We start from the raw sequence: 13,367 nt of genomic DNA on the forward strand, positions 1-13,367 counted from the left end.
GGCCTGCACTGTGCTTCCAGGATTGGCTTTCCACTGAAATGCAAACCAGAAGCTGTCTTCTGCTGTGACTACTTTCAGTTGCCACTAGAAATAAGCAGCAGGGACATGCAATGTCGGGATGCGGTCAATTTGCCGGCGGTCGGGATCCAGGCGTTCAGAATCCCGACACTGGAATCCCGACCGCCGAAATCCCGAAACTTTCTCCCTCCGTGGGTGTCCACGACACCCATAGAGGGAGAATAAAATAGCGTGCCGAGCGTAGCGAGGCACCGGGCCCGCTGCGTGGCGAGCGCAGCGAGCCCACAAGGGGGGGCGATCCACGATGATGTTGTCCGTGCAGGTACAGCTGCGTGCAGATGCATTGCAGGTTGCAATGCAGCCCATTGGGGAATGGAGACCTTGCAGACTGTCAAATATCACTTTAAACAACTAAAGTACTTTTTTAAATTTTCGTTTAATGCATCAAAAATGTACTTAAATGCTAGGAAAATTCATGATGGCTTTAGTTTATGATAGGTCCTAGGGACAGTCTATATAAGGTAATGGTTTAAGATACACATAACCTAACTTTAATTAGAGCAGATCACGGAGTCAGTGTTTGGCATAAACTGTTCTTTTATTTGAGCAGTGAGGTAACATACTAATTCGGGGCCATGAATGTGACATCAGCAGACTACCCCCCACACGGAAAGTTTTAAACTGGCCTGAGACAAAACAACCAACAGCGACATCCTTACCACAGGCCGTAGCAGTGGATACAGCCACTGGGTCCCGCGGTCCACCCACATAGCAACAACCCCAAGGACTTCAGTTTTGTGTCTTTCCCCCGAAGCAGACTGTGAGCAGATATCAGTGGCACCGTTCTGGCATCATCAAAGCTTACTGACCCATCTCATCACCTGGGTTTAGCTTACCTCATTGTCTATACTAGTGGGCTCATGGGAAGCTTGGGGCAGAGAAGGGCAGATAGTGTGTGTGTGTGTGTGTGTGTGTGTGACAGGTCCATTATTGTGATGTCTGTCGGCCATTTATTGCTGTGTAAACATGGTAGTATAAATAATAAACATTAACTAATCAACATTTTGGAATTTTACTTCTGTTTTCAAGTGGTCTGTCTTGAAAAACTTTCTCACTGAGGGTAATAACTGGCTGTGGAACTGGATAAACTGTTTAAATACCCAGTATCCCAATGATTCCCTCAAATTCACTGTTTAGTTTTAATCAAGTCCAGTTCCTGATAACAGTTTGCGTTGCCATGACCATAAATGAAGCACTAGGTCAAACACTTAATGTAGCTGGAGTTGACCCACGTTGGGAATGTTTTTCCCATGGACAACTTTAAGTGGCCCATTCACGTATTACATAAAAATCTTTTTGTACTCACGTCCGAGGAAAAGCTACAAATGTGGTCCATAAAGAAATTTTCCCTCATTTTCAATTTTTTTTATTACAAACATCACCGTTACTAGAAAAATTGTACCTGTGTGAAGCTGGGGCGGGTTGTTAGTGTGATTATATTTCATTAGAGACAAACATATTTGTATGATAGAAACACACTTACCTTTCTTTTTACATCAAAAGCTAAAGTGAGGAGCATTGAGGAGTAAAATCCCAGCTGTAACATGTAATACCAGTACAAAGAGAACTCCCATGGCTGTATATAAGAGGAAAGAAGGATACAGATTACATTTATCAGTGTTTTAAACATGTAAAATGTTATATTTCGTTATTCCTTAGCGCTTTAAAAATCTCAGCCCCATATAGTAGTTTGTACCTGCTTGTATGTTTTCCCAGCTCTAGCAAACTATGAGTTCCACACTGAGTCCCTGGAATTTTTTTGTCCATAAATACATCCCGATTTTACTTTTACTTTATATACTGGATACAAATAACAGTGGGCCAAATCAGGGGCGTCTTTAGAGAAGAGGGGGCCCGTGTGCAGCCTTCTCAGCCTGTTCCCCCTCCTCTCCGTTCAGAGCAGTAGGGTCTGAGTGCTGTAGTGCTCAGACCCAAGTGCGCATGCGCAAACCTCTGCAGCATTCCTGCCGTGGGACACCAAAGGGTAAGTATTTCCAAAATGGGTGCAGTGTGCGCGGTGAGGGCACCCCTGGGACTCAGGGGCCGATGTGCACCCATTATAGATATGCCACTGGTCCAAATGTATTAAGCTTTAACAAGTGATAAAGTGTAGAGTGATAAACTAGCCAATTTACCATTAAATATTTGCAGCTAATTCCCTGAAAACACAAATTTTTCAGAGATTAGCGCCAAATATTAAGTACCCCTGCTGTTATCCCTCCTCACAGCCAATAAGCCAATAAGCAGCCATTCATTCTTTTCAATGTTTTTTTTTTTTTTTAATTCTACTACCGTAGAGTGCGCCACTTCTGCATGGGTCTTCCCAGCTCGGGGATTGGATGCAATACATCAGTCGCTAATGGCTGCACATGAGATTAATCAGCGGTACTCCCTCTCAACGGCTGGGGGACGCTGATAAAACAAGTAGCTTGTTCATTCTTGTTCCCATAATAGCTTCCTATAAGTCATTTTGTTTAGCTATTGTTTACGAGAGGTTTGAGTGTGCCCTTAATTGTTTAACCAGCAGCTTTAGAAGTCATGTACAGCACAGGTTACTGTATTTCCATCTATTCAAATGGGTTATCTAGATGGACCAATGATGTTCTGTACATGCCTGAGCTCAAACCTACATAACATATGCAAAATATGGAGAGAAGCCAGTCTTGTGGTCTGGTCACCTATGACTACAAAATATTTCTTACTGTCCATTTCAGAAAATAAAGTGAAAGTAAATCATAGCAATTTGCTAAACATATGCAGAAACAGAAATCCAATATTGGCCTTGTCAGACCCATATGTTTTTCTCCAGAAGATCTCTACTACAATGGTTGGGACATTATTGCAGTCTGTCTTTATTCTACTACCTTTGATGTGTTTCTTTAAACAGAATACATTCAGCATGTCAGAGAATGGGATGCCGGCAGTCTAAATCCCGGAGCTGGAATCACCAACTGGCGGCCACAACACCAGTGCCGGAATCTTGACATCACTGGAGATACTGATGCTGGAGTCCTGACAGCTCACACCCCAAGTATGCTCTACAACAGGGGTGGCCAAACTGGTCTTTGAGATCTACCAACGGTCGATGTTTTCCAGATCACCTAGCTGTGTGCACAGCTGTAGTCAATACTAACTGTCACATTTTCAAACCTGCTGCATTCATTCCTACTATAGATCCACAGTTTGCCTGGAAAACATGCACCGTTGGTAGATCTTGAGGATAGGATTGGCCACCCCTGCTCTACAACATCAGCAGCTTGGAATCTGTGACAATGCCCGGTGTAATACCATCCACTTACCCAATACCCCGTCTCTATAACCAAAAGAGCATTAACATTGCTTACAGTTTATTTTTATTTCTTTACATACTATGTTATTTTATAAGTGCAACATTTGTAAGTAATAGGTAGCAAATAGCACACAGTCAAGCGCTCAATGTCGTATAACACGGAAGTATGCTGGGGTCTTTTAGCTTTAGACACTTGCGGGGGGTTAGGGATGGAGAGGGTTAAGGGTTAGTCACTAAAAAGGTGGGTTATGCACTAAGATGGAGGGTTAGGCAGCAGGGGAAGAGGGAAAGGGTTACCCTACAACAGGTTCGGCTTAAAATTTTTGACTACTCATTTGCTAGCTCCATGAGTTATTTGGTACTTGAGACTCATTATAAAGTGATCTCCTGCTGGTATAGATTCCCCCAAGTATTGGCTAAAATGTTTCCAGCTGTGTCCAACAGGTGCTGGCATTGTAATTCTGCAGTTGGTCCACCCCTCCTTATTTGGTGGGATTGTTAGCTTTTGTGCCTTTTGGGAGAAAGTTGTTTTCCTTTCAGCGTTAATCTTGGGCAGTGTAATTTTTTTCAGACCCCTCTTTTTGGCTATTGAACTTATTTCCTAGTATTTATAAAAAAAATCACTGCTTAAATTCCTTAATAGTACAGGAAAAGCGGTTATCCAAGTTTGGTGGAAATCACCGACACCTCCTTCCTTGAAGGAATGTTTTACTAGAATAGACCTCTACTGTATATGGATATTGAAGACCTACACATCAAATTAGAGAAAAGTATGGTCTTTACCTCCACGTGGTTTCATGGTTAGAGTTTAAATCCTCCGTTGAATATATAAACGCCTTAGCTTGTGTTTTGGTCATCTGGATAGTAAACTCCTTACCTTTCCTCCATAACCCTACCCTTCCCCATCTCTCTCCTCCTTCTCTTGTTTTAGTGCTTTCTGTTTGATACTATTTTGAAATTGAATCAGAGGTGATCTGCTCTTCTATAAGTAATGTTTATATTTTTGTCTATTTGTGGTGGACTATTCAAGCTTTCTGTTTGTCATATATATTTGTATATTTGTATTGTTTTTGTCTTTCTATGATGTCTGCTGTTTGATGACTTTAAAATTAATAAATATATAATGCAAAAAAAAAAGGGGGAGTTACACAGCAGGTAGGCAGGGTTAGCGGGTATGGAAGCGGGTATACTTACCCAGTCAGTTGGGATTCTATTCATCGGGATGACACTGTCAGCTTTCTGACCACTGACACCCTGACCACTGCCGGTCACCCATATATATTCCCTTTAAATAACACTATATCACTTTTATTATAGTGTTGTATAAAATAGCTTGGTAAATATATAATATATTAGCACAAAACGGAATATGGTCAATTCTACATGTGGTATTAAAGGCGACTGAGTTTCTCTAGTTCTAATACCGGAGTGACATGAAACCAACACTCCCACTCACTTCAAGCATAATCATTTACCAGGCACAGATACAGTAAAACACTGATATTGTTTTATTCTTACATCAGTAAATCTTATGACTCTCACCTGATAGGGATAATCCGTCCAGAACTCCCTCTGGTCCCAAAACCAAGGCTTCTAAACAACACACAAGTAAATGAAGTGTATTACTAGTACTTATTTACAGGTAACATTACCAAGAGATCCAGCAGAGGCTGAGTGCTGATACTGTATATAAGTCAGGAGACAGGGTCTGCAAAACACAACTTACATCAATCTATCACATAAAAACCAACAGTCCATTGGAAATCTTAAATCAAGCGACGAGAAATGAAACTTCTTGTGAAGTGCTTATCTGTGATAACTGTATACCAGTGATGGCTAACTTTGACACTCCAGCTGTTGTTGAACTACACATCCCAGCATGCCCTGCCCTGACAAGGCTATAAAATGGGCAGATAGCATAAGTTCTCTACTTTTTTTAATTTAAGGTTTTTAGTTTGGTCTTTTTACATTTATGGATATTGGATATTACTGTGCAATATAGCTGTATGGCTGCTTTACTAGCTATTAATTAGCCACACACAGGGGCTGATGCAATGCTGGCTATCAGAAACCAATGCCGATGTCCATGCAACTCAGAGATATTATGCTACTGGTTGTGCGTTCAATTTTTCTATGGTACATGTTCTACACTTACAGGGTTATTCAGACCTGATGGCTGTTGTGTGAATTCGCAAGCTGATCGATTATCGAATGACTGTGCATGCGTATGGATCATAGCTTGCAAGCGTGTGGCCAAGTGGAAAGTGGGTCACCCCCCCCCCCCCCCGTGAAAATAACTGATTTTCCGACCATTGATTTTCACATCATCGCTCTTCATACACGTTGGGCAAAAACACCCAGTGTGTATGAGGTGTAAGCGTCTCCATCCATTTCTTCAAAGAAGGAAGCAGTGTGTTTAACATATAAAATGGAATGCACCACCAGTATTATTGATAAAATTAATACCATCTGCTCTATCATGATCCTCCCCTTTCCCTTTTTTTCTATGATTGTACATTATGACTATTATACATTAATGATGCGCTCTGGTGTGGAATAGTATTTCACATGCTTGCTCCTTCCTCTTTTGTATGACTTTTGAGTTTTCATTACCTTGGTCTACATATTTTTATTACTCAATTAGAAATGTTTGCTTGTTTTTTTGTATTGCCTCTCTCTTATCCTATCTGTGTTCCTTCTTCCCTTATTAAAATTAAAAAGGGACTTTCAATTAAAAAGAGTATTAAAAATTGAAAACTAAGGAAAACTCTCTTTAGGTGCTAGTAAACATTTCAGCAACAACTGGGACATTTACCAAAAATAGGTTTAATGGCATAATCTCGGTACATTGTACAAAAGAAAACAGAATTGCAATGTGCTGTCTGCAAAATAGGTTCACAAACAATGAACTGATTTACACCACCATATAATGCATCAATATCTTTGTGCGTCACCGTCTATATGTGAAATAAGTCAGAAGCTGTGAGACTGCACTGGCTTCACTGTGACTGGCAATGACTTCCTATTGGAAGTCGGACCTGCCAATAACCCAAGGCAGTCCAATAGGGAGGTGTTCCATCCCTCCGAGATGCCTTTATGGGCTGCTGCTTGAGCACAATACTGCGCATGCACCGGACCCGGGACACAGAATATGCATTTGTGGACTGCGGCCTAAGCAGCCCATAGAGGCTGGAGGCCAGCGCATTTGCAGTATTGATGAAGCTACTGTACATGCCCTGGTCCCGCAGTGGTGGTCGGGACCAGCAGCGATGGGGACCAGCGTACAGCAGTAGCGGAAGTGGGGGGGGGCAGCATGGCAGCAGCCCCCCTCCTCCCCAGCCGCCGCTGGCTAAGGGTATTATCAGTGTACCATACCATGCTGCAGCAGGTGCTGTGACCCATACTGTGAAACATTTTGTCTAATGACAGAATGTGAGTATGCACTTGCCCTTGTGTTTCGGTGTGGTCAGTAGAATGTTATTGTGCTTACACAGACAATACGCAGTCGGTTATGACTAGGGAGGCCAATCCCGGGATCGGGATCGGCGGGATCCCGGGATTTTGGCCTAAAATCGCCGGGATTTGAATCCCGGGATTGAAGATTTCAATCCCGGGATTCCGGGATTAGCAACCCCATTTGTTTTTGCTTAAAGCCGGGCAGCGCTGAGCACCAGAGTATGGCTCAGACGCTGCCCGGCTGACTGTTCATTACCCCTGGTGCTGCTGTCGGGAGTTGTGAGGGACAGTGTGCTGTGCCGACGGCGCCCAGGCTGCGCAGCGTGACCCCTGACATCACGTCACACTGCGCAGCCCGGCCGCTGCTCTGCCTGTCGTGCTGACCCGGACAGACGCCCGCTGTTATGCCCCCTGCCTTCCGCCCACCCGCCGGAGATAGATGCTGCCTGTGCGCTGTCACCGCCACTGCCGCCGTAAGTGACAAGGCAGAGACTATGGGCACAGGGATGATGTGCGGGGTGCAGCACTTTATATTGACATCTGGGATTGCCCGTTTTTTTTTTATTAGGGAGGCCAATCCCGGGATCCCGGGAATCCCGGGATGGAGCATTTTTCAATCCCGAATCCCGGGATTGAAAAAATGCCCCGGGATTGGCATCCCTAGTTATGACTGAATACTCACATCTTTTAATACAGCAATGCCAGTAAGGAATGAAATTAAGTACATGAAGAATCTCCAGCTAGAAAACATAAAGCAACAATGTTAATCATGTTACAGTTGTTTATATACTGATGCTACTATACTATTATACTGTACTACTAAACCTGCTACTAGAATTATTATCCCCTGGTAATAATAGACCTTTCAGTTGCCATGACAGCATTTAGTTCACTACCTCCTGATAATCAGAGGGGCATTATAATATTGCATGGATTATTGCAAGGAAAAAGCTGTGCAATTCCTAAATCGAATTAAAATGCAAATGCAGCAGGAGAGGACTGTAGGAGATAAGATGCTACCTGCATGCATTTGGGAGGGTCCGAGTGCTGCTTATGTGCCTGAGGATGCAGTCTTGGCCCACCATAGTGACCAGATAGCTAAAGACTACTCAGGGCGGCCGTCAGATACAGACACCCAGGCCCAGGAAGACTGCTTCCGACAAGGCAGACCATGGACCCATAACACCATCAAACCTTTTGACTGTAAATACCCAGTTTGTTGTATCACTGTCTCCTTTTGTAAAGCGCAACGGAATATGCTGCGCTATATAAGAAACTGATAAATAAATAAATAAAATGTTCCAGTTTCCCCACTCAGCCCTCCCAAATGCTGCAGCATGTCAATCATGCTGAGGATGACAGGGAGATGCGAGCACATGTTCAGAACATGCTTTTGACCTGCACAAGAAGCTAATATTATTGTTCTACAGTATACAGTATACCTTGTTGTTACAGCTACCTCCCAACATTCTGATATCCCATATTCGGACTTCTTGCCCATTAGCATGTGCCTTCAGCATGTGCTGTTTAATGGGATGTGACTGCGTGTCACGTCCGTTTCTTTCTATGCTGGGCTGCTCTTAGCCTCACTTTTGATAAATTTACCACTGCTCTACATCCGGGGGAATGTTAAGAGAGTGTCCCCCAACCTACCAATCGGCTGCAGTACACTGCAGCCCATGGGTTGGACAGCACAATGAATCAGGAAGGTTTTTTTTTTTAACTGAGTTGGACTACTTCAGAAAAGTATAAAGATCCCATCTATATTATAATCATTCAGTGGGTGATATGTAGCAATCATCACAAAAGCTTGTGATTACTGGTTAGCACAGTTCGCCCATACACACATCGCTACCTGTGTATGGGTGGCTATTGGCTACTGTCTACAGGATGGGGGGGGGGGGGGAGGATGGGCATGCTAGGACAGCCTGGGATGCGTCGGAGCCAAGGGAAGCAGCAGTGTATGCTGGTCTTTCTTCATCTCTCCTGCTTCAGTTTCTCCGTTATGCGTGTGACGTCATCACGTCACACACTGGGGAAACATGCTGGAGAGGAGCCTGGAGGGGGGGAGGGGTGCCACAAACTTTTGGCAGAGGGGGGGCAAAATTTATAGTTATGCCACTGATTGTACACATAGTGGAGCTGATTGGTCTGCACCAAGAAAACATTGCACAGAACAAACAGTCCTAACTAGTGTGCTCCGATCCAATGTATCAGTGGATGTTATCAGTCAAACCAGTGTACCTCCTTGCCAGATAAAATAAAATGTAATTAAGAATAAACTTTGGGAAAAAGAGGGGGATGCAAGGCGCCACTTGTGTCCTGAACAACTCAATAATAATATATAAAATGAACACAGGTATACCTTTAAGAAAAAAGGGTGTCAGCTGACCTCTAAAAAAATGACACCTTGGTAAGGGGTGTATTGTAAAAGATATGGCGGGTTGGATAAAGGTCTAAGCGACTACAAAATACCTGTATAAGAAACGTAATTCTTTCAAAAAATATAGGATTTTATTTTATACATATAAAAAAATGCACAATAGCATTAAATATAAGAACAAACAGTACAAGAGATATGGTATAGAAAAAACAGCGATGTAAAAAAATGCGTAGCTAGTTTAAAAAGGCCTACATGTATTTAGCGCTAAAAAAAGGGGGGGGGGAGATATTAGCTAAGAATTTATAAAAATTGATTGAAAAAGATTATAAAGGATTATAAAAGAGGACTTATCTATTTGTGGAGGAGTCAGCAGGCTGTACCCAACGCGTTTCGTCGATTAGGACTGATCCTAATCGACGAAACGCGTTGGGTACAGCCTGCTGACTCCTCCACAAATAGATAAGTCCTCTTTTATAATCCTTTATAATCTTTTTCAATCAATTTTTATAAATTCTTAGCTAATATCTCCCCCCCCCCTTTTTTTAGCGCTAAATACATGTAGGCCTTTTTAAACTAGCTACGCATTTTTTTACATCGCTGTTTTTTCTATACCATATCTCTTGTACTGTTTGTTCTTATATTTAATGCTATTGTGCATTTTTTTATATGTATAAAATAAAATCCTATATTTTTTGAAAGAATTACGTTTCTTATACAGGTATTTTGTAGTCGCTTAGACCTTTATCCAACCCGCCATAAGAATAAACTTTGTTCTACAATAAATAGGCTAGGCATAGTGCACAATCAATTTAAGTATGGCACATGCAAAACAGGGGGGAGGTGCAATATGCAATCATTACTGCTAACAGATTTATTCCTTTTTATATTTCATTGTGAGGTTGTTAGCATATATTTGTCCAAAAATATGAACCTGCCCACCACGTTGGGGTCACCCCTGTCGAGCAGGTCCCTTATACCCCATTCACATCAGCCTTTTTTCCCCAGATGTAGTGCTGGTGTGAAGTGGTCCCAGGTTAAAATAGTGCGGTGTGAACAGGAAAAGAGTCATTAAAACTAGAACATTGCTGTCAGCTCCAAGCGCTGCCTCCTCCCCGCCCCTCGACAATGTGCCGTCACTCCGCCCCAGGAACTTGCAGACCGCAAATGTTGTGGTCACCCTGAAATGGACCTGTAACCTAATCCCGGGAGCGACCCTGGCATTTGCAGTGTGAATGGGGTATAACACTCTCGGGTTCACCTCTCATTACAGTCAGTGTGTGCTGTCTAGAGTCCCGTTTTCTATCATTATGGCACAGTCACACATAAAAATATTACTAGACAAGAGACATTTTATAGTACACTGCAGGTAGACCTTCCACATCTCACCTTGCCTCACAGAATTTCTTGGTTATGTTTGGTCTGTCTTGGTTCCTTCGACATCTGAACCAGTGCTCTACTTGGCGAATCTGCATATTACATTCAGCTGATAGGCTGCAGGCTTCGCTCTAAAACACAAGTTGAGTTGTTATGTCAATGGCTGATTAAAACTCTATTTGTAAAAAGGTAAAACAGACAAAGAACAACAAAAAAATCAGTTCTTACTTGCTGACAAAATATTATGTTTTTGCTCTGTACTATATAAATGGGGTATCCTTTTAGCAGTGCAAATCTTTCAGATAAAGGGCCAGATGTACTAAACTTGAAAAGTGATAAAATGGAGAGTGATAAACCGCCAGCCAATCAGCTCCTACCTGTGATCTCACAAAAAAAAAATTCAGGTAGTAGCTGATTGGCTGGTTGTTTATCACTCTCCATTTTATCACTTTTCAAGCTTAGTACATCTCGCCCAAAAAGACAAAGGCTAAAAATGTGAGTTTAGCTTGATGGTCGGTCATATTGGGCTAACCAATTATAGACTGTTATTTTGGATGAAAATTTTCCTTTTTTCAGGCTATAACACAGGGGTGGGGAACCTCAGGACCGGAGGCCGTATGTGGCCCCCGTAGCCGATCTGAGTGGCCCACCAATCCGCCCGGCGGTTTTGCCGGGAGTCAAGCACAGGGGAATTCTCGCGAGAGGTCGTAGTTCTCATGAGATTCCTCTTAATCAACAGCAGCCGTAGACTGTCAGTCCTATTTAGCGGCAGCAAAAAATGTTCCCCACCCCTGCTATAACACATGGAATCTGAGATCCGATAGGTGCCAGCTAGTCATGGCTAATTTGCTAGCTCTCAGGGAGTCCATTAAATACCATGACTAATTAGATTCCTACCCCATGTATTTTACTTATTTTGTTTCTTTGTCACTAAGGACCACATTTATCAAGTAATATTTGCGGCTAAATTCCCGAAAACACCCGTTTAGTATCATGATTAATATCACCCTAATGTATCAAAGGGGACCGCAGCAGGAATCTCCTATCCCTGCTGCAATCACCCCTTTACCGGGGCCAGCCACACCCCCCATAGGTTACTATGGGGGATGCGAAGCTACCCGATGTATGAACATCGGGCAGCACGGCTTTGCACCCCTGGGCTATAGCCATACTGATATGGCGATAGCCCATTGTAGCCTATGGGCTACACACCGCCCCTGCGGCACTGCGGTCAGCGGGGGTGCATCAAAGGGATGGGCCCTTTTCTGAGTCCTGTCCCTGCGCCTGGCAGGTAATACATTCGGGTGATAAGATAGCATTTTACAATGCGATCCTGGGCGGTAATTTTCTGCCCAGATCGCATTGTAAATGCGATCAATGATAAACGGGCCCCAAAGTGCATTCATTTTATTTTTTTGAGACTGGGGGCCAGATGTATCAAGCTGCAAAAAGTGATAAAATGGAGAGTTATAAACAGCCAGCCAATCAGCTCCTACCTGTCATGTCACAGACTGTGTTTGAAAAAAAAAAACAGGTAGGAGCTGATTGGCTGGTTGTTTATCATTCTCCATTTTATCACTTTTTGAAGCTTGATATATTTGTCCCTAAGCCTCATACCACTTTGTCATTTTACACCCTGAAAAATAAAGGGCCTTATTCTGGTTCACTCTCAGAGGCAAATTGCTTCTCAAATGGACAAAACTATGTGCACTGCAGGTGGGGCAGATATAACATCATGAACCAGAATAAGGCCCAAAATAAATGGAATCATGTTTTGGTACTTGTGGATTATCACGGCTCCCATCGCATGCCATCGCATGCCATATATAGTGGCATGCGATTTTTGCAGGTTTTTAACGGTTTTTGACAAAATCGCATGCAGTCGCATCGCATTTTTAACAGAAAACATCCAAATGCATTGAAATTATTATGAAACATGTTCAATGGCCCCCAAATGACATTTTTGAGGCTGTACCACCCCACTATCAACGCGAACCCGAAGCGTGGCGCGAGGGGCGGCGGTACGCGTCCTTTTCATACCCCCACTATCCACGTCGGCATGGAGTTGAGAATAGAAAGTGTGGTGAGCGCAGCGAGCCACCGAGCCCGAAGCGTGGCGAGCATAGCGAGCCCCGCGAGGGGACGCGGACACCTGTGAAGCCCGCGAGGGGACGCGGATACCTATGAAGGTATCCGCGTCCCCTCGCGGGGCTCGCCACGCTTCGGGCTCGGTGGCTCGCTGCGCTCGCCACACTTTCTATTCTCAACTCCACGCCAACGTGGATAGTGGGGGTATGAAAAGGTCATAGGACGCGTACCGCCGCCCCTCGCGGACTCGCTGCGCTCGCCACGCTTCGGGTTCGCGTTGATAGTGGGGGTGGTACAGCCTCAAAAATGCCATTTGGGGGCCATTGAACATGTTTCATACTAATTTCAATGCATTTGGATGCTTTTCTGTTAAAAATCGCATGCGAACGCATGCGATCAAATCGCATGTGCATGCGATGCGATTTTTTCATGTGCGATGCCCATCGTGGGAGCCGTGATACTCCACAAGTACCCATGTTTTCTTCTAGCTTTATTAACACATTTCAGAAATAGCGCTGAAAAGATTCTGAATTATTTGCCCATTCTCCTTAGCAGAATTGTTCAAATTTTGTGGTGAGTGGAGATGGTCTGCTCTCTTTCATCTACATATTTTCCATGTGATTTCATTCAGGGTCACAGGGTCATTTCATTCAGGGTCTCTGATTTCATTCAGGGTCTCTGATTTCATTCAGGGTCACA

At 43.5% G+C, this 13,367-nt stretch overlaps 1 protein-coding gene across 3 annotated transcripts in view; it reads right to left on the reverse strand.

Annotated features, from left to right (window-relative positions):
• LOC146062881 (ceramide synthase 4-like) overlaps window positions 1–13,367 on the reverse strand; it is a 100,586-nt gene that overhangs the window by 19,562 nt on the left and 67,657 nt on the right. For all 3 annotated transcript variants that reach the window (XM_083174890.1, XM_083174887.1, XM_083174889.1), the window contains 4 exons: window positions 10,593–10,711; window positions 7,506–7,563; window positions 4,910–4,960; window positions 1,562–1,654 (listed from right to left, as the gene is read on the reverse strand). In XM_083174890.1, coding sequence (XP_083031016.1) covers window positions 1,562–1,654; window positions 4,910–4,960; window positions 7,506–7,563; window positions 10,593–10,711 — 321 coding nt within the window. The remainder of the gene's footprint in view (window positions 1–1,561; window positions 1,655–4,909; window positions 4,961–7,505; window positions 7,564–10,592; window positions 10,712–13,367) is intronic.

This window comes from Crinia signifera, chromosome 1, assembly GCF_055691185.1.
Source record: "Crinia signifera chromosome 1, ASM5569118v1, whole genome shotgun sequence".
NCBI lineage: Eukaryota > Metazoa > Chordata > Amphibia > Anura > Myobatrachidae > Crinia > Crinia signifera.